General features: G+C 41.4%; 1 protein-coding gene across 1 annotated transcript in view; it reads left to right on the top strand.

Annotated features, from left to right (window-relative positions):
* Window positions 1-18,668, top strand: part of ELAVL4 (ELAV like RNA binding protein 4) — a 63,042-nt gene extending 44,374 nt beyond the window's left edge. Inside the window, exons 3-7 of the mRNA XM_009635745.2 lie at window positions 1,112-1,215; window positions 11,734-11,887; window positions 12,283-12,508; window positions 13,929-13,967; window positions 18,341-18,668. Coding sequence (XP_009634040.1) covers window positions 1,112-1,215; window positions 11,734-11,887; window positions 12,283-12,508; window positions 13,929-13,967; window positions 18,341-18,668 — 851 coding nt within the window. The remainder of the gene's footprint in view (window positions 1-1,111; window positions 1,216-11,733; window positions 11,888-12,282; window positions 12,509-13,928; window positions 13,968-18,340) is intronic.
* Window positions 18,669-19,124: the final 456 nt, after the last annotated feature.

The following is a 19,124-nucleotide window of genomic DNA, read 5'->3' as shown; positions in this document are numbered from 1 at the left end:
CCTGCCTGCTTGGGCTCGCTTATTCTTGAAATTTTATTATCTCTGTGTTTTTAAGTGCATATGCCTTAACAAAAAAAAACCCAACATAAGAATTGCTGTGTTTTCCAAACGTGCAAAATAACTTCAGTAGGAGGCTTGAGGAGGAAGGGATCTGGAAGTGGCTGTCTGTCACATTGCATTAATAGAATTGATGCTGCAAAACTGGTACTTGGGAATGGGGAAAAGGCGCTGCTGTGGTGCGGGTGCTCACAGCCCACCGCAGACCCACGGCTCTGTCCGGGTGCTGTGCGAATGAGTATCTGCAGTGCTGACAGCACAGCCCCCCCAGCTCCACGTTACTTATCCCAGCTATTAACCAGGTCCCCTCTTTCTCTACTGTAAATGCAAACACAGATCTTGCTAGTGAAACAGAAGCTGTTGAAATTATTTTGGCTGCTAAAGCGGGCTTATGCCATCCTGTGTGCAGCAGCAGTTTTACTGTTTTGGTTTCGATGTCGTCTCTGATACACAGAGGAAAGCTTTAACGTGGTCTCTGTCCTGCTGCAATCTGACCTGTCCTTTCTCTTCCTATTTACTGGCTGCTCACTGAGCAATGAAATGAGATGTAAAGGCGGCTGTCTGTTTCTCAGCTCTTTGAAGGCTGATGTTAAAATGCTATTTCCTAATTTTGGATTTTAAACACTAAAATTTGTTATTAAAGAGTAGCAAAATTATGCATGTATGGGTTTTTTAATCATTTTTAAGAGGTGGCCTCGTTACTGCTCTGGCGGGTCAGCCAGTTAGGTTTATTAGGAAGTCAGCACAAAACTGTTACACAATTCTGCTGCTGTCAAGCCTTGTACAGTCTTTCCAGTAAACTCCTGGGGAGGGCAAGGTGGGGGCTTGTGTCTTTTTGGTTTTGAAGTAGGATCCTCAGAGCAGCAATTCAAAATTTTTATGTTGGCTTCCACTGTGGTAAGGAGATAATGAAGTATAGCAGCATTTAGACCGCAGGGAAAGCAGGGATGAAATTAATGGTGTAAGAGAATTATGAATCCCACCCTTGAAAAGCTGTTCCCGTGCTTAAAGAAAAAACTGAGTACTTTTTTCTTTGTTTCTTGTGTTTCAACAGGGCAGAGTTTAGGATATGGATTCGTTAACTATATTGATCCAAAGGATGCAGAGAAAGCCATTAACACTTTAAATGGACTCAGACTCCAGACCAAAACCATAAAGGTAAGACAGTATCAACCACCTTTTGCTCAGTTCAGGGTGTGGAGAAAGTAGATGAAATGGTTTCTGGCAATTTCATCACTATTTTAATCTCCATTATAAGGGGCACTTGCTAACAAGCTCCTCCTTGGAACAATGGGAGGACATGCAGAAGATTAAATCTCTTCTCTGAAATTGCTGCTATTGTTAGGGAAGCTCCTTAAAGCATTGCAGTGAGGCTTAAATGTGGAATAAAGCAGCTGTAGTGATACTGTTACCCATAAACAGAGGTGAAGTACGTGACAGTGTATTCATAAGTTACATGTTTTCTTGTTTTAATGGGAAATACCTTGACATGGAGCTCTTCTAGTGACACTCATGTCATTATCAGGTGTTGAAGGTATGTTTCTCTCAAGCTAGAATATGTCATTCAAAAAAAAAAGAATTCTCAATTTCCCCATCCTTAGTTTGATTTATTCTTTTAAAAGCTGGAGGGATTAGAGATCCCACTGAAGTCTCTCATTTCATTCTTGTAATAGACCATTAGTTATTCAACGACCTTTTTTAGTGGTCTCACAAGAAAAGCAAGTTTCTACACGGTCACATTTTTTGCTGCATGGCTGATAAAGCTTTTTTTAAACAGCTTACAGAAGATTTCCACACCCTGAGTTCTGACAAATAATACAGCTTAAGGAATCAAAAAATTGAAGGGGAACAAACAGCAGATCTGATTCAAATTATCTGAAACTGCTTTGATCATATTTGAATGCTGGCTTTTGATTTGTACCATTTTTCTTAATTTTTCTTCCGTACTTGATTTGTATCTCGGAGCCAAAAATGTTAAAGAACATGAAAATATAATTTCTACTTTTGGAAATATTGGTACAAATAATGTCAGTGACTTAATATCTTGCAAACAAGATACCGTATGGTCAATACATTAGTTGCATTTCTCCTTTCTCACTTAAGGCTTTGGTTTCAAAAAGTGGTGTTCCCTAAAGCAGAAATATTTGTTGGATTCCTGTGCATCTCTGAGGATTGTTTCAAGGAGGCTTTTCCCTGGCCTGTTTGATTAGTGAAGAGCAGAAGTCCCAAGCTGAGGGTTATCAAGTGATGGAGTAGCTGTATGGATTACATAGAGAAAGCTACTTCCAAACCTCCCTTAGACCAACCAGGTTCCGTCCCACAGATATGTATGTGGGCCACATATCAAAATGCTTGCAGCATGGTTTTGTAGAGTTAAATAGAAAAACTTACAGTAATATGTAAGGCAAAGCAGTAAAATCTACCGTCTTATCTACTGCTGCAGGTGGAAATACGTGCTTGGACTCAGCAGTTTCTGCTTACAGTGAAAAGTTGAGCAGTAAGTTGCTCTCCAAATTGCTTTTAAAGGCACATTATCAGGAAAAAGATAGTATTTTGAAAGTACTAACCTGTCTAATAAATACTTTATTAAAAACTCAGTAGAACTTGAAAAATCTAGATCAGTTTTTAATGCAGCACTTCCATATTTTGAACATTATTCAGTGTTAGCAAAGGTGCTCTATTTCTTGTCCTAAAGTGCCTGTGTTGCTTTGCCTCTGTCTTTTTGGTTTTATGAGCCAGAGCAATGCTACTGTATTCATAATATTCCAAGGTTACAGGAAACATAAGCTACAAATAGGCCTGCAAAATCTCCAACCCACCCCAATTATTATTTTACATTTCTCACATGCAAAATTAAACCATTATGCCTTCCTTTATAAATTTACATGTATTGTAAGATCTTTGCTATCCTGCAACTTCCCATGCTAAAACATGTTCATGGAATGTTTTTTCTATAATTTTTTCAATTCAGTATAAATTTTACATATTTTTTATGTAATTTAAATTTAAATAGTGGTTTATTAGGTTTGGGGTTTTCATACTTACTAATAGCTAATACTTTTACAGAATACATGATGCTTTGTTGGGCTCTTGAAAGCTGTTAAAATTTATAAACAAGCTAAGAGATTGACCTAACCTACATACACAGGAGCTGCATAACTTCTTCAGTGATTGGGAAGATGTGTATGGGTTTTTTTTTTTTTAAAAAAATTGTTTTCAAGTAAGTATTTATGGAGTTGCCTAAAATTGACCTGAGGAAGCCTTCTATTAAAAGAGTGAAGCTTTGGACACGTGGATGTCTTAACTGGCGGTTTCCAACCCGAATTTAATTGCAGGATCATATGCAATTGCCTCACCTTTACCCCCTTGGTTTTTTGTATTTTTAATTATGTTTTGCTCTTAGAAATCTTCAATTAGGTCTGCTTCCCTGGTACTGTGTGATGGGGATGAAGGTTTCCCAATGTTCACACTAGCTGGGTGGTGAATTGTGTTTTTAGTGCTCCTGGCAGCACCCATGTCGCTGGAGATGTCCCTTGTTTCCAAATGGTTGCAAGGTGGTGAGAAATCATAGTCAGCACTGCAGACGTCTCCTAGCTTGCCTGTTGCCCCCACACACCCCTTTCCAGTGTCTTGCTGTGATTCATTATAAGGTTGAAGTATTTTAATTCGTGGAATTACTATATTTAATTATCAAAGCCAATTACTTTAGTCTAGCTAGATGCCCTTTACAGTTATTAAAAATGCACTTTTGGTGCATTAAAAAAGCCTGTCTCAAAAGAACATATAGAAGGGGATTTGGTGGCATATAGTTTTGTAGGCTAAAAAATATTTCATTAAATATTAGAATAACATTGAGCTGGAAAAGTACTGAGCATTACTTTGTTCTGTTTTTTTCATGAGTGTGGCTGTTTTTTGCGCCCCAGAATGAATCTGTGATGCCCTGTTGATGGATAGGCTGAACCTTGGCCTCTGCCCATGTACGCTGGGTAGCTGCAGCCCTGCAGGTAGCATTTCGCTGGCTACCTTTTGTTTGGAAGCTATTTTGATGGAAAGTTGAGATGAATAATCTGTGAAAGCCCTTTTACAGGGGCAAATTACTTCTGCTTGCCAAGGTCACCTTGGTCCTGCTGGCTGTGTCCACCTCCCTGCTCAGACAGTCCCAGGCTTGGCTGTCCTTGCACCTAGACTAGATGTGAGCTGGCTCAGGGTGGGGTGTCATATTTGGATTCATTTTTTGACCTCGGAGGGTTTAAATCCTGTTTACAAAAAATACATATTTTCTGCACGTGTCCCCAGATCCTGTCCTTTTCACTTCTGTAACATTTTTGTGGCAGCTTAATGTTCTCTCTCTCCTGATGCCTTGCAAAACAGCCATGCAGTCACAGGAGGAACTGGTTTTATAGCAGGATCAGCAAAACAGCTAGGCACAGTCTGCTCTCAGATGTGCGGACTAAAATAACCGAAGAAATGTTCTTTTTATTATTTCATTGTTACAATAAATAATCCCTTTTCACTGTAGCAGCTAAAATATTTATGTGCATTTTATTTAAGTCAATGATGCCCTTTCAAGTCAAAGTCGAGAGGTGACTATTTACAGAATATCTGTTTGGGGAAATCATTGAAGGAAGTGTTATGCGTTTGGTAATAGGTTATACATGTTATGTTCCTCCTCAGCTGATCATAGTGCATATTTTATTTACACCATTTCGTAGCATCATCTTGTGAGGGAGAAGGGCTTCACTTTATTTTTACAGCTAAAGCTCGACATAATTCCACAAAACAGCTTAGAATGAGGGTAGATACAGCGTGCATTGAAATAAATATATATTCCAGAAATTGAATCTATTTTTAGAAATTAAATTTGCCCATCCATAAAAGCATATGAAAGGTCACTGCTGCTGTTCAAGATTGCCTGGCAATTCAGTTGCATCAAATATCAGAAGGAAAATAAGATGTGTGATGCATGGGGTACAGATTGCTTAAACTGTGCTGCTCTGCCCTGAAAAAAAGGACAGTGTCTGAAGGGATGCGAAGGAAGCCTTTTACAATTTACATGGGGATTCAGGTGACCTGGCTTCACATTGGGGGATGCTGGAACAAGGGCAGAACACAGTTCTGAAAGGAAGCTTGAAATCTAAAAAGAGCCGATGACCTCCTGAAGCATGGTCTTGTGTCCCCCTCTCCTTCCTTTTCTCTGTTGCCCGAGGAAGAGGTTGGTTTCTTTCTTCCCGAGCAGGTAGCACACTGTGCCACCGCTGGAATGGAGGGGAGAAGCCTCCAGTAGGGGAGAAGGAATCTGGGTTCTCTGAGCCCTTGATGCCTTCCAGTTTTTAAATCCATCAAATCTATCAGATGATAAAATACCAAATGGATAGGGTCATTCCTCTGTGGTCAGAGGCTTTCTCTAATTATTTTAATTTTCAGTTAAATGAATAATTAACATGGAGTAGAGCTGTTGTTATTTTGACACTTCCTATTGTTAGTTCAAAACATTTATTTGTGCTTTACTCTCCTGTTTTGATCAATAGGACTGGATGGTCCTAGTTTAGAATACAGTGACATGGGCTGTGTGAGAAAGTACTCCTGTGTTTTCTGGGAGTAAAGTAGTAACATACTGCTGAAAGATCTTGCTATTTATCTTGGTTTCTCTGGCGTTTTTCGAAATGCCAGGTATTTCTGCAAAGTTCAGGCTCTAAATCTGTCCATGTTAATTCTTGTAATTGTCTGAAAAACTACAAACCATCCTGTCACTGTAGGGTAACCAAATAACAGCAGCCTCAGACTTCTCCGTCCTACAAAGTCATTTGTCAAGAAGATTGCCTTCGAGTCGTGCGCAGCGGGCGGAGGAGGCGCGGGAAGCAGGCGGCAGGGGAGGAGGAAGGCAGTGGCGAGCAACAGGGACGAGAGTTGCATCCTATGCACCCTGTCCCAAACCACTTAGGGGGGAGGCACTGGGGGAAGTTAAACTCAACAATTTGAGCTGCAGCCAGAGAGTGCTGGCTTGCCAATAGTTGTGGTAGCAGAGCTCTGGTGTTGGGTGCCCTTGGTACAATACTGTGCTGAAAACCCTGCGTTTTCCACTTGTATTCTCCCATAGCCTCCCCAGGGGCTACCCCCCCCCCCCAGCCGCTTCTCCCAGTGAAGGAAGGGGATGGTGTGCAAGGCTGGGCGGTAAGGGGAGGCTGTATGGAGACATCTGGGGGTACCCTGATTTGTGGGGGAGCTGGGGAAAATTATATATAGAGGAAGGCACAGAGAGGGCTTAGGTGTTTTGTGAGGGAGAGGAGATGGGTGGTCTGGGGGTGTGTGGAAGGTGCTGGGAGGATCTGAATGTGTTAGACTGGCATGCAGAGGGGCTTGCATTTTTAAGCTTCCCGTGCATGCAGTTGCATGAGGCTCCCCCTGTGTACAGGGACGCAGCGTCTGCTGCACCCGTGTTCTCTGCTGGCTCACCGGCTGCCTTCAGGCATGCTCGGCTGCATCTCCCCCCGAGCTCTAGCGAAGCCTTGTAGAGGGTGGAGGTATAAAAGAGCACGCACTCCTTTCCTTCCCTGAAAATGTAGATTGCAGGCATTTGCAAGCTGCAGATTTGGGATGTAGTTCTTCTATAGTTCCTTTCAAAATTAAGGTAATTGCTTGTTCTGTTTTGTGGTTGCTCAGACTTTAGTCGTAAGAGGGGTCATCTGCTGTGACTGCCGCAGCACGGGACAAAGCCTTGGACAAGAAACCTTAAAGATGCCACAGACCTGGAAAACATCAACTAAGTTCGCTTCATTTTTGCTCTCTAGGAGCCCTCTGTCTGCATAATCTTTTGGACTTTGTAGTGCTTATTAACAAATCCTCCTCCACCTGCCCATAGTGATGCTGCAGCTTGAAGGACCTTTCAGTGCTGCGTTTGAAGGTTCAGATTTGGCTCCGCTGCTTTCAGCAGGCACCAGAGAGTCTTTATGTGTTAGTTTTCTGCATCTTCTCTTAATCGAGACTTCTCTTTTAACTGCTTCAGTTTTGCCAATGAATCCTTTTCATTCCACAGAGCTGGAGCAATTATTTCTCTTAGCCCTGCTCTTGATACAGCTGGAGTGCTTCTAGGTTATTATCTATGGATGTCTTTCCTGAAATGACGGGATAGACCATTGTATCTTACCTGCAATCATAACTAATCCCAGTAAAATGGCATTTAATTGCTCAGCGGTAAAAGTGCATCGTCACTGCCCTCTGTCCTCCAGCCAAGGGCTTGGAGAAGAAAAAGGACAAAGCAGCGCAAGCGGTGGATGTGAAAATATTCCAGGTTTTGGTCTTCAGCCTCTGGACCAGAGGCTGACAAAGCGCGTAGCTTTCACAGGAAGGTTTCTTAAATCTGTTTCCACACAAAATTAGGGCATGGACGAGGACCTGCAAGTGGCTGTGGGGAAACGTCTCTTCTGGCCGTAGCCCATCCTCTGGTGTTAAGCAGGTTTTACTTCTGGTTTTGTATGAGTGTGAAACAAGTAAGATTGCATTTGTTTACACATGTGAATTTGAGCAGTTGTGTTAAGCACTTGCAGTGCTGACCAGTGGAACAGGAGGCAGCGAGTGAAGAAAGGGTTGTCCCCATTTTACGTGTTTGGACCTCAGGCAGAGGGGAAGAAAAAAAAGCGAAGTGACTCACCCCAAAAGTCATGCAAGAAATCCTGCATATCAGAGTGTGTCATGCAGAGACAAAGCAAAGTCTTTCAGAATTAAGGTCACCAAGAAGTTAAGTAGTTTCGAATGTTACACATTTTTTTTGAAAGCTGCCCAGGGAGTCACTTAACACTGACTGCACCTTACCTGCTCATGGATGGAGAGATGTCCCAGGGATTGCAGGTACCATTGGTGGGGTGGTTCAGTGGCCTGTGGATGTCTGTGCTGCCACGCAGCACGCTCCAGTTAAAGGCTTCTGACTGGTCTCGTGTTCCCCAGGTGAGTAGCACTAGATGCAGAGCAAGACATACATCTCCTTGGAGAATTTTGGGGTTTGAAGAACACGGGCTGCTAGGTTGCTTGTTAGCAGATGCTTTGGCTGGTGTGGGGTGGCTCTGCTGGCAGCACACATCATTTCAGGGAAGGATGATGCTGTTCCTCTTCAGAGCAGACAGGAGTTGAGAAGTTACTCTGACTCTCTCCTCAAAAAAAATTAATTTTGGGAGGAGGTTTCCAGAAATGGACTTAATGTACGAGAAGGCCAGGATTAGTGTACGAGTCGAAGGCATCTCTTACAATGAGCAGCAGCGAAGTGGTTAAGTGTCAGTGTTTAAATGGTTGCTGTTACATGTCGAGCGCCTTGCCTCTTCAGACAAATGGGATGCATCCATGCCTCTGGGTGCCTTTGCTGTGGGCTCTGGCTTGGAAAGACCAGACTGCTGCAATTTAGGTTTTGAAGAGTCTTGAGGTTAGAAATTTTTCGAAAAGTTTTCTTTGTGGAAAAATGAGTAGGGAATCAATAGGGAAGATAATTACTTTAACTTGGAGATACTGTCCATGCTCCTGAACAAAAACGTGCATTACCATGGAAGGTAGGAAATGCTGGACCTTATGACTCTGCAATAGTGTTTGGAGACAGCAGTGCAGACTCTTGAGATGGCTGTTGAGAAGCCCTTACACAGGCTAATGTTCAATGTCAGATGAGAAATGTCCTGGCAAATGTTTTTCACAGTTAGTGTATATATTTATAGAAACTAACATCTGAGGCCAGCAAGCCATAAAATGAATTGTACAGTATTTTATCTTCCTTACAAATTTGACCGAGGAAGTCCTAAATGATCTTACGCAGTGAAATAGAACACCATTGTTCAACCACCAACCTTACTGCAAATGGACAAACATCTTAACGCAGAGAAGCGCCTGGGTCAAACAGCAGCTTGGTGTACTCCATTTGAATTCCTTGTGGTGGCTAGGATTTCCATATTCTTTTTTTTTTTTTTTAACACACTATTTCATTGTAGGGTGCTAACACTGCCATGAGCAAAAAAAAATTATTCTTTAGTATGAATATAAAGAATTAAATGCCGCATCCTCGTTGTAGTTATCAGTGATAAAATGGGAGCTGGTTTTGGCTCCCATTTTTACTCGCACAGCATGAGGAGCTTCGGGTCTGGTGGAGGGTCAGGGTGGGCGTTTTCTCCCTTTGATAGCCAATACATGGGAAGATGTCGCATCCTTGGTACTAACTGAATAATAGCTTGAAAGCAGGATGGCATGGTCTAACCGATCAATTTGTCATTGGCTGACCTGAGAGGGAAGATGAAAAAGATTCAAAAGCAGATAAGTAATTGACATTAGTAGCCTTGAGTCCATTCAGCTCACAACCTTTTCTCCCCGATATTAAAGACGGCCGAGTTGCTTTTGGCAGCTTCTTTCTTTGGCTCGGGCTCCCCTGCAACCTGAATGTTTGATTGCAGGAGGAAATAAAAATTAGACCAGAGCCGTGGTAGGTGTTTACATGTGCTGCGAGTAGATGGATTCATGAGTGTGTGCGGCCTCTCCTTACACCGCATCTCCACGTGGCCCGCAAGAGCAGAGCACTTTCTGTATGTTGAAGTGTATATATAAAATGTCAGGCACTCAGGGCTCCAGGAAGTGGTATTTTTTTCCATATTCCAATACTTTCTCATTTTCCCTGTAATGTGGCATTTGGTTAATGAATGTGCCAGAGTGAGAAAACCCAAAGGAAACCCCTGACTGTTTTCCCAGGAACTTTATTAATTTTGCAGCTCTCAGTTTTGAGGAATAGGTAAGGTCCCTACCCCCACTCCAGAGAGACTCTTAAGTGTTTTTAAACCGTTATTCCTAAAGTAGGTTAAACTGTAGGTGCCTGAACCCTTACAGTACCCTCTCAAGGTAAGGCATTTGCAAAGCATGGGGAGAGAGTCTGCTCTTCTGAATGCCCTGGCACAGGGTATAAATACGAGAAGCCACAGATGATGAGACCGCCAAACCAAGCATGGTTGAAACCAGTGATTTTTTGGCATGGGATCTGCTGGTGAAAGCACAGTGTAGTTACCCCTGGTTTTCCGAAGCACCTGGCTTGATCTTAGTTACATGAAAGCCGAGCAGTGCTGGATGCGTTCTGGTCCTGGAGCATCTGAGGGGTGTTTGGGACAGGTGACTTCAGCGCTGCAACTCATCAAGTGCCTGAAGGCTGTGAGGTCCTAAATCGCCGAGGCACAAAGTAGTTTCCACCCTGGTATGCTTCTCCCTTTCAGCACGGATCTCGGCACCTGAAGTTTTCTCTGCTCCTTATGGCTGCTCATGCCTTTGTCGGTGCCTGAGCCTGCCTCAGTTGATGCAAATGTTTTATCTAACCTCCTTTTCACATTTTCTTTCCCTAAATTTTTCCATCTCCTCTCTCCAGCCTTCTCTGTAAATGTTAGATTTAAAAGGTTATGTACAAACATGTAAGTTATAAAGAAGTTGCCAAAAACCTTAAAATCTGCAATCTTTAGAGCTTGTCTGCTATTATGCAGAGAAGATTGTGGAAGCAAATATTAGTCATTCACATCATTTTCTATGTTGAGTCAACATCTATTTTTAGGTGTGGAGCACATAGACAACTCTTTGACACATAAAACACATAAAGACATCCATTTGACATCATTTGTGTTTGGGCTAAGGCTGGGGAAGAGGGGAAGACAATTGCTGCAAGCGTTGTATTCATGATGGGACCCCCCCATTTCTTTCCAAGACATGTTTTAAGACATAATGTAAGAATATACTCATCTGTTTATGTTTAAATAAATCAAGATGAAGTGCAAAATATCCAGGTTTGGATCCAGTGCTGTTTCAGATGTGCTGCGAAGTAATTCTTCATGATCCATGCTGAATACTTGCCATTAGGCTTTATCCAGGAAGTATTTTTATTACATTAAATGTGTGTATTCTAAATGTATGTATTATTTTTAAAGTGCAGAAGGCTTTTTATGCACATATTATAATTACAGATCTGATTCATAGGTAGGAGAGCAGTTGAGAGACCAGATTTAACCATTTTCCAACAGCATACATGCAGTGCCTCAGCGAGATTTTCTTGTTTGCTTGGTCGTAATATTTTATGGTCTGGTTCTGGGCTTATAGTGCAAGGGAACTTCTTGTGATAAATTGCAGATAAGGCAATGAGTGTCAGTGTACAGTTCCCTGAGCAGATGTTCATTTAGGCTAATTTCACCAGTACTTTACTGTTCATCCAGAATAGATCTTGCCAGCTCAGGATGAAAACAACAAAGAGAGACAGCACAAAAGATCACTCTGCAAATAACCTGATCTGCTTCAGACGCTCCGGGGGGGAGGGGGGAATAAAACATCCTGAACTTGTGCTGCATATGTGCTAAGGCTATTGCATGTTGGATACAGTAAATCATCCCTACACCCACAATCCATAGGGGTGAATTTACGACGCTGTGCGTAGGAAGCTGCATGTTAATCTACCTCTGAACAACAGTTATTTTATGCCTGCACTTAAAGAACCCTTGCATTTGTTTTTAAGGTCTCTAGCTCTTCCTTTGTTCTTCCAGCCTTTCCTGGCTTTGGTTTTGCAGAAGAGGAAGAGTTGGAACTCGAGGGTTATTGCTTGTGAAAGAACAGACAATAATCTGTGTCTCTTAAAAATGCAAAGGGTGGCTTGAGCTTACTAATACGGTTTTCCTTTTCTTCAATCCATAGGTGTCATATGCCCGTCCAAGTTCAGCATCGATCAGAGATGCAAACTTGTATGTCAGCGGCCTTCCGAAAACAATGACCCAGAAAGAATTAGAGCAGTTATTCTCACAATATGGGCGCATCATCACCTCACGGATTCTGGTTGATCAAGTCACAGGTTAAAAGAAAACTTTTCTTGATACATGCATGTTTTTCTGGAAATGGCAAAACTGTAAATGCTTGCTGGCAGCTGAGTTTTAAGACGATTATGACTTTTAATGTAAAACGCAGGACCCAGCTCTTCGTAAGTGTAACTGTTTGGAGGCACAACTGCTGCCTCTTTAATGAGGGATCTAAAAATGCAGAATGATGTTTATTTAAAATTGTTGCATTAAATATGGTAGGGGCTGATTTTGGAGAACGCAGCTGGGGAAGGGCATTTTTCTTCATAGGGCTTACTTTAATTTGCAAGCTGTGTATTCTGTGAAGTCAAAACTGACATTCAGTTTGTTCGTTTTCTAGATGAGGCTGTTCCTACAAATAGTCATCTGTTCACATGTTTTTACTTCCCAGGGGTTTCTCGAGGTGTGGGATTTATCCGTTTTGATAAGAGAATAGAGGCAGAAGAAGCCATAAAGGGACTAAATGGCCAGAAGCCTAGTGGTGCTACAGAACCAATTACTGTGAAGTTTGCCAATAACCCCAGCCAGAAAACAAGCCAGGCACTCCTTTCACAGCTGTATCAGTCTCCCAACAGACGCTACCCTGGACCACTTCACCACCAGGCTCAGAGATTCAGGTAATTACCTGGAAAAGAACTGAAGTTCCACCAGTGACGACAATGTGGGGCAGGTGCTGCGCAGGAAAATACGCTTTAGTTGCGTAGGCTGACCTGATTTTCTTTGTAAAATTAAATATTCTTTCCTGGAGAATGAGGAGGAAAATCTGCTGACAGCAGTAGTCATGTTGTATTTACTAAAACAGCTGAAGTACTGTACAATCAGATCTCATGAAGCCTCATAGAAAAAGGGAGGACAGAATAGAGTTACACTGATAATCAAATGAGCAGTGACTATCCTGTTCTTTCTCATTTTCTTGGTAATGCTTTTATTTTCTGCTATATTATTACAGTTTTGATGCAGCTTAGACTTTGATGTTAATGACAGTGGATTGGTAGCAGGAAAAAAGCTGAGTCTGTTCCAGTCAGCAGCAGTATCATTAAATTTATTAGCCTGAGATATCTGCTCTTAGTATAAAGAGACCTTGTATTAGTCTTTGGTGTGATTCTTCAGATGCTTTCGGGAATGTTTTATGCTTTGCTTTCTGAATATACTGTTTCCATCTGATACATAAGCCAGAGTTAGCTATACATGATGTTCGCATTACTCTTCTATTTTATAATAATTTTCTAGGCAACCTAACATTCAAATAAAAAGCCTGCCTTCAAAAAAAGAAGACTTGGACATACTCGCATAACTCAGTTGCATACTGGCTTTAGAGAATTATTCAAAAGTAATTTTAGTTTTTCAGTGATGAAAAGTGCTAATGAATTAAAGATGATTAACAAAAGTCAGTTATTGGGTACATTAAATTTACACTTGGCTTTCGTGCCCTTGACGCGCAGCCGCGTCCATTGAGGCTATTGCTGAATCATTCCATGGGTAGAAGGACTTCAGTGTGCTCCCATGGAAAGCAGCTGATGATATTCTGCAAAATTTGGTGGTCATTTAGATTGACCTATCATGGAGGATTAATATTAAATATATCTAATAGCGGGGAGAATGTATTATATTAAAGCAGTTAGAATAAAGAATTTTTCCAGTTCCAGCAATTTTGGACTGTAACACTTTATTTCCAAGTTAACTGGTGAGTTAGGTGAGGCGAATATCAGGTGAACTGTTGCATTATTTGCAAAAATTTCATGCTAATACTGTCTAAAAAAAGACAAATCAGAAGTAGATTTTCTAAAACTTGACCCTGGAAATTAAGGTTTTCTCTAAGACCGTAGGCAAGTTAAAAATGATTTCAAATACTGTGATGGAAATTTAAGCACAACCTCAGACTTAACAAAGCAGGCTGGGAGTTGTTAGGCTTCTTAGATGTGTGGGAAACTTGTTGAACGTTTCTTCTTTGAAAATGGAACGCTATTAATAATAGTTCCATTGAGCGATCTTGCCATCTGTGAGACATTAACCCAAAGACCCTCCTTCTCTTTTCAGGCTGGACAATTTGCTTAATATGGCCTATGGCGTAAAGAGGTAATTAGAATTCCACAGATTGCCAGATGTCCGTGTTGGCACAGATTGGTGCTACAATTTATTTTTTTTAATTCACTAACTTTATTTTTTTTTAATTCCTTCTTTTCTTCCACCAGCATGTCAAATTCTTTTTAAGTTTGGACTTCAGTTGGTTTTGTTACTTTAAAGGCCACACACGCAAATTCTGTGGGTTTTTTCAACTTTTTTATTTACAGGTGGGCTTCTCAAATGGTTTAGGTGCAACAGCTACAAGCATTCAAACTGCAGTTGTCCTGCTAAATGGCACTTTTTCCAGAATCAGAACTATTAACTCAAGCTTTTAACTAATCTCCAACCTGATAATGGAAAATTTAAGTCAAAGACAATTACACTGCTGTTGTCTAAATCTCACAGTTAAGACCTTCTTTCTACTACATCTGGCTTCACAAGTTTGACTTGAAAATATAGCTGTATGCACCTTAATCGGCCCTAAGTTTCTTTTGTTACAGGTTTAATACTTTCAAATTTTCTCGGTGCTTGAGATTTGGGGTTTTTTTGTTTAAAATAGCTCTGTGTGTTTGTGTGTGTGTGCACGCATGTGTGAAATTTCAGCTGATTTGTAAACACTTCTGCTGTTTCATGAGTATGTTCAATGCTTGATCCGATAGCTAAAATGAGTTGACGTGTTGTTAGTGTTTCTTCTAATGGCACACATCAACGCAAGCGAGCCTTACAGCACAATACAGGTGTAGTCTTATTCCTGATGTTACCGTAAGATGTCCAGCCATCCCCCACAATTAAGATGAGGAAATACTCCTTAATCTTCTGAAATGGTCGGCTCACCATATTTGAAAATTATTTGAGCTTTTTTAAAGCTCACCCTGTAAAACAGTGTGGTAAGTATATCTTTATACTAGCTAGTAGTGGACAGTAGCATGAGCTTTAACTACTGCCACAGTGGCTGTCCTACAAATCGCAGATCTTAAGACTACTTACAAAGGTAATAGCCAAAACAGAGGCGGTGTAGCCAAAAGCAGAAGCGCTGCTTCTGGCGCTCATTAGCGCATTTGTTACGCTGACGATACCCTCAGCAGTTATGGTGATACGGCGAGTCGGAACTTGCCACCTGATTTTATCACAGACTGCTTTTCCTGTGTTCTCCTCTGGTTTTTTTTTTTTTTTTAATGTATTGCCAAAGACCTGGCAAAACTCTGAGCCTCAAGTATCTGTCGGGTACAAGTCAGTGTTGGAAGAAGGATGGGTTCATTCTGCGATTTTTCCCTGGGTTTGCTGCTGCTTTCCCTGGAATTGGACTGGCACGTGGTGCAGGACAACCAGGGCTTAGTCTGAACTAGTGAGGGTTTGAATTCTGATTTCCTATGACCTACAGGGGGAAGGAGAGAGTTCCCTGTTGTCTGAGGTTATGCACTGAGGTTACCACTTCAGAGCCTGCAGTGTTTTTAAGTCGTTTTGTAGGCTTCTTAAATTAGTTGTTGTCTCCTTCCAGCAAATCTTGAAAACCTGTACTTGCACTAGCAAACCCTGTATTTACAGGCATAGGGTCACACAAATACTGTCTTGCTAAAAATTTCTGAAGCTGCCTCCGAAACACCCATAGTGCAGTGTTCCTGCGTTTGGAGGTGGGTTCATTCTTTCCCCGTGTTAATGAGGTGGTACCGATGGAAAATGAGATGTGCTGATGTGGAGAAAAGGTTTTATTGACACTCATTTCAGATCACTTGCTAGTAGTAAAGCTACTTATGCAATAGGTTACCTTGTATTTGTGCCAATACACTTGCACTGGTTTCTTGGATTTACAGCGGCTCCTGTGCTCATGGTAAATAAATAGCTGGAAGCTGCATAGCTCCCAAAGGTTTCCAGGGAAAAGCTGCTCCCCAGTGAACTCTGAAACTTTAACCCTTTACATCAGTGTGGCTTTCCTTAAAAATGCAGAACTTTGTAACATACTGTGTGACACGCACGGCTTTGCGTTGTACAGATCTTACAGTAACATCACTTACAGGGTAGTGTATATGCTAGTGTTGTGCTTCTGTTTAAATTTAAACATTGCAGAAAGGGAGTGCTTGCTGGCTTACGTATGTTACTAGCACAGTTGGCACTTGTCAGCAATGGGCTTAAAGGCCCATCTTCCACATTTCAAAGGAAGTTGAAGCTGTTGGCTTGTACAAGCTCTCAGTCCTGGCCACCTTGTTTACAATTCCACATACAGTGGAAGGAGTGGTATGTGTTGGCCTTGTCCAGCTGTCTTTATTTTCAGCAGCTGGGGAAATACCATGGGTTAGAGCTGTGCTGAACCATTATCATAAATGTTACTGGTTTCAGTATGTGGGAGAGAAGCTAAAAGATGTTGAGAGTAGGATCTGCAAAAGTGAAGTTCAGTCGGAAAATTGCCATGTGTTTTCAATAAACTGTCTGCAACCTGTGTGTAAGTCTGAGAATCCAATGCTGTGAGCATTTGTGAACCCATTTATAGCATAGCTGCACCCCAGTGATGTTCCTCAGCTTAAGATGTACATTTCAAGCATCTTTTTTTCATTGAATACACATATAAAGTGCCATCAAGAGTAAACAGAATGGTGAGCAGCCATCAAGTGTGTAGTTTCTTTTATGGTTATTTAATATACACTGCATAATATTGTGCAGATTGCTGAATGTGTGTTAATAACACCACAAGTGTAAAAGGAGAGGTTTTGGAGAGCACAGGAGCTCGCTCAGCAACACTGAGTCGTCCCCCCCTCCACTCCCTCAGTCATCACTCAGAAAATCCTGAGGAATTATTATTCAGTTCTGGTATTAAAACTCATCATATTGAAGGTACATGTGAAACTGGATTTTTATTAAGACATTTCCTCTGCACAGTTGTTATTTTAAAACATATCCCGAAGTGTAGCTTCAGAAAGCATGTCATTTTTTTTTTCAAACTGATGAAAGGAAAATTATGTTGATCCTGAGGGCTGATACTTAACATCTTCATTAATAACCTGAGTCACGGGCTGCGATGCGCCCTCCTTGCATTAGTGGGTGACACTGCATTGGTGAGGGAGCAGGGGCAGTCACCGTGCTGTTGGCCATGGCTGCCACTGGGGAGACCTTGGCAAGCTGGAGGAACGTGGTGAAATTCAGGTAAAGCAAACGTAGAGTTTAGCCCCTGGCTGCTGTCTTCAGCTACCTACAAGGGGCGTTAGAAGATGAAGCTGCAAAAGGACAAGCATCAACAGTAACAGGTTGCTGCAGGGGAAATTCAACTGAGTATAAGGGAAAATCATTCAGAGTGAGGGTGGTGGAGCCCTGGAGCAGGGGCTCCAGCAGTAGGGTTCCCATCCTTGGAGACTTTCAAAACTTCCCTGTGCAAGGCCATGATCTAACTTGAGAAGTTGGCCTTGCTTCAAGCAGGAGGTTGATCAGATGACCTCCATAGATCCTGTCCAGCCCCTATTACTCTGTGGTGGTTCTGTGTTCACAAACACATTACCCAGCTTTAGCTTCCCAATTTGATGTTTAAGTTAAGAAAACGAGTCCCAAAAGACTAGGTGGGGAAGTTAGGGTGCTGTATTAGATTCTTAGGAGCTTGTCTCTGTATATTGACAACTAAAGAACCTAAGAGCCTGTCAGGGGCATGAAGTCTCACCGCATGAAGGTATTGGTTGGTAGGCTCATCAGTTGTATTTATGCACTGTTTTACTTGCTCTACAATTGCTGCATAAATCTTGTTTAGTATGCAGCCAGCATCGGGACTTTTTTATTAACTGGATTTTTTCCCAGTGTATGTCAATGAAGGACTATGTTAGGAGAATTAAAATCTACCACTTACAGACATCTCTCTAAATAGCATTTTTAGCTAAAGAGGTGGCTACTGATACAGCTGAAGCCTGGCAACGGCATTTCATATTAATCCCTTAAAATAAGTCTTGAAGTTTGGGTTTTGGTTTTTTTTTTTTCCCACCGAAAACAAGTAAAAAGCAAAGCATTAGGTCTCCATTGCCCTGAAACTACATTATTTTAGTGATGGGAGTAAGTGGCAAATTCCTACAGGCCTCTTTAAATGACCTCTTACTGATAGCAGCATGTGCAGGCAGTTTCTGACCTAGATTGTCCTTAAGCATTTCTTTTATGACATCTTTGTACACATCGCGGTAGGGCTTATCCTTGAAGGGAGGTGCATTTATGCCCAGATTTGGCCTGGGGTTGTTTTTTTTAGTACAGTTCCCCTCCCCTTAAGTAGGAGTTAGAAACCAAGGGTGGCTATGTAGTCATCCTCCAGGGATAGGATCGGGAGCCTTCATTAACATTGGCTTATTAATTTTAAAGTCTTGGTTCCATGTAGCTTGTGCCAAGAGATATATTTAGAATAGACCCCTCTTTTTACTTGGTAGGTTTTCTCCGATCACAATTGATGGTATGACGAGCCTTGTCGGAATGAATATCCCTGGTCACACTGGGACTGGATGGTGCATCTTCGTCTACAACTTGTCCCCCGACTCGGATGAGAGCGTGCTGTGGCAGTTGTTTGGTCCCTTTGGAGCAGTCAATAATGTCAAGGTGATCCGCGATTTCAACACCAACAAGTGCAAGGGATTTGGCTTTGTCACCATGACCAACTACGACGAAGCTGCCATGGCAATTGCCAGCCTTAATGGATACCGTTTAGGAGACAGAGTATTGCAAGTTTCCTTTAAAACCAATAAAACCCACAAATCCTGAATTTCATATCCTTACTTACTAAAATATATATATATAAATATATATACGAACAAAACAAAACAAAAAAAAACTCTTCAAGGCTTATATTCAACCATGGACTTTATAAGCCAGTGTTGCCTAAGTATTAAAACATTGGAAATCCTGTGAGGAACAGGAAAGGATTTTATAATGCTTAGAGAAAAAAAAAAAACCTTTGATGCATTGAATGTTCTTTCATAGCTGTCGTTGTTGAATATAATATACATAGATAACAATGTGCAGGGATTTTTACCCGGCCAGCTAGTTTTACTACCTTCCTTGAAGGTGGGTCTTTTTAAGATGACCATTCACTCATTTGAAAAAAATAATAAAACAAAAACAATTTTTACAAACTAATGGGATTAAAAGCGAGAAAAAAGATTTTTTTTTTTCTTTTCTTTTTTTCAAAACATTGATTGAATCGGATTGGTAAACCCC

This window comes from Egretta garzetta, unplaced genomic scaffold, assembly GCF_000687185.1.
Source record: "Egretta garzetta isolate BGI_Z169 unplaced genomic scaffold, ASM68718v1 scaffold533, whole genome shotgun sequence".
Lineage (NCBI taxonomy): Eukaryota > Metazoa > Chordata > Aves > Pelecaniformes > Ardeidae > Egretta > Egretta garzetta.
This window is presented reverse-complemented; position numbering and strand designations above follow the sequence as displayed.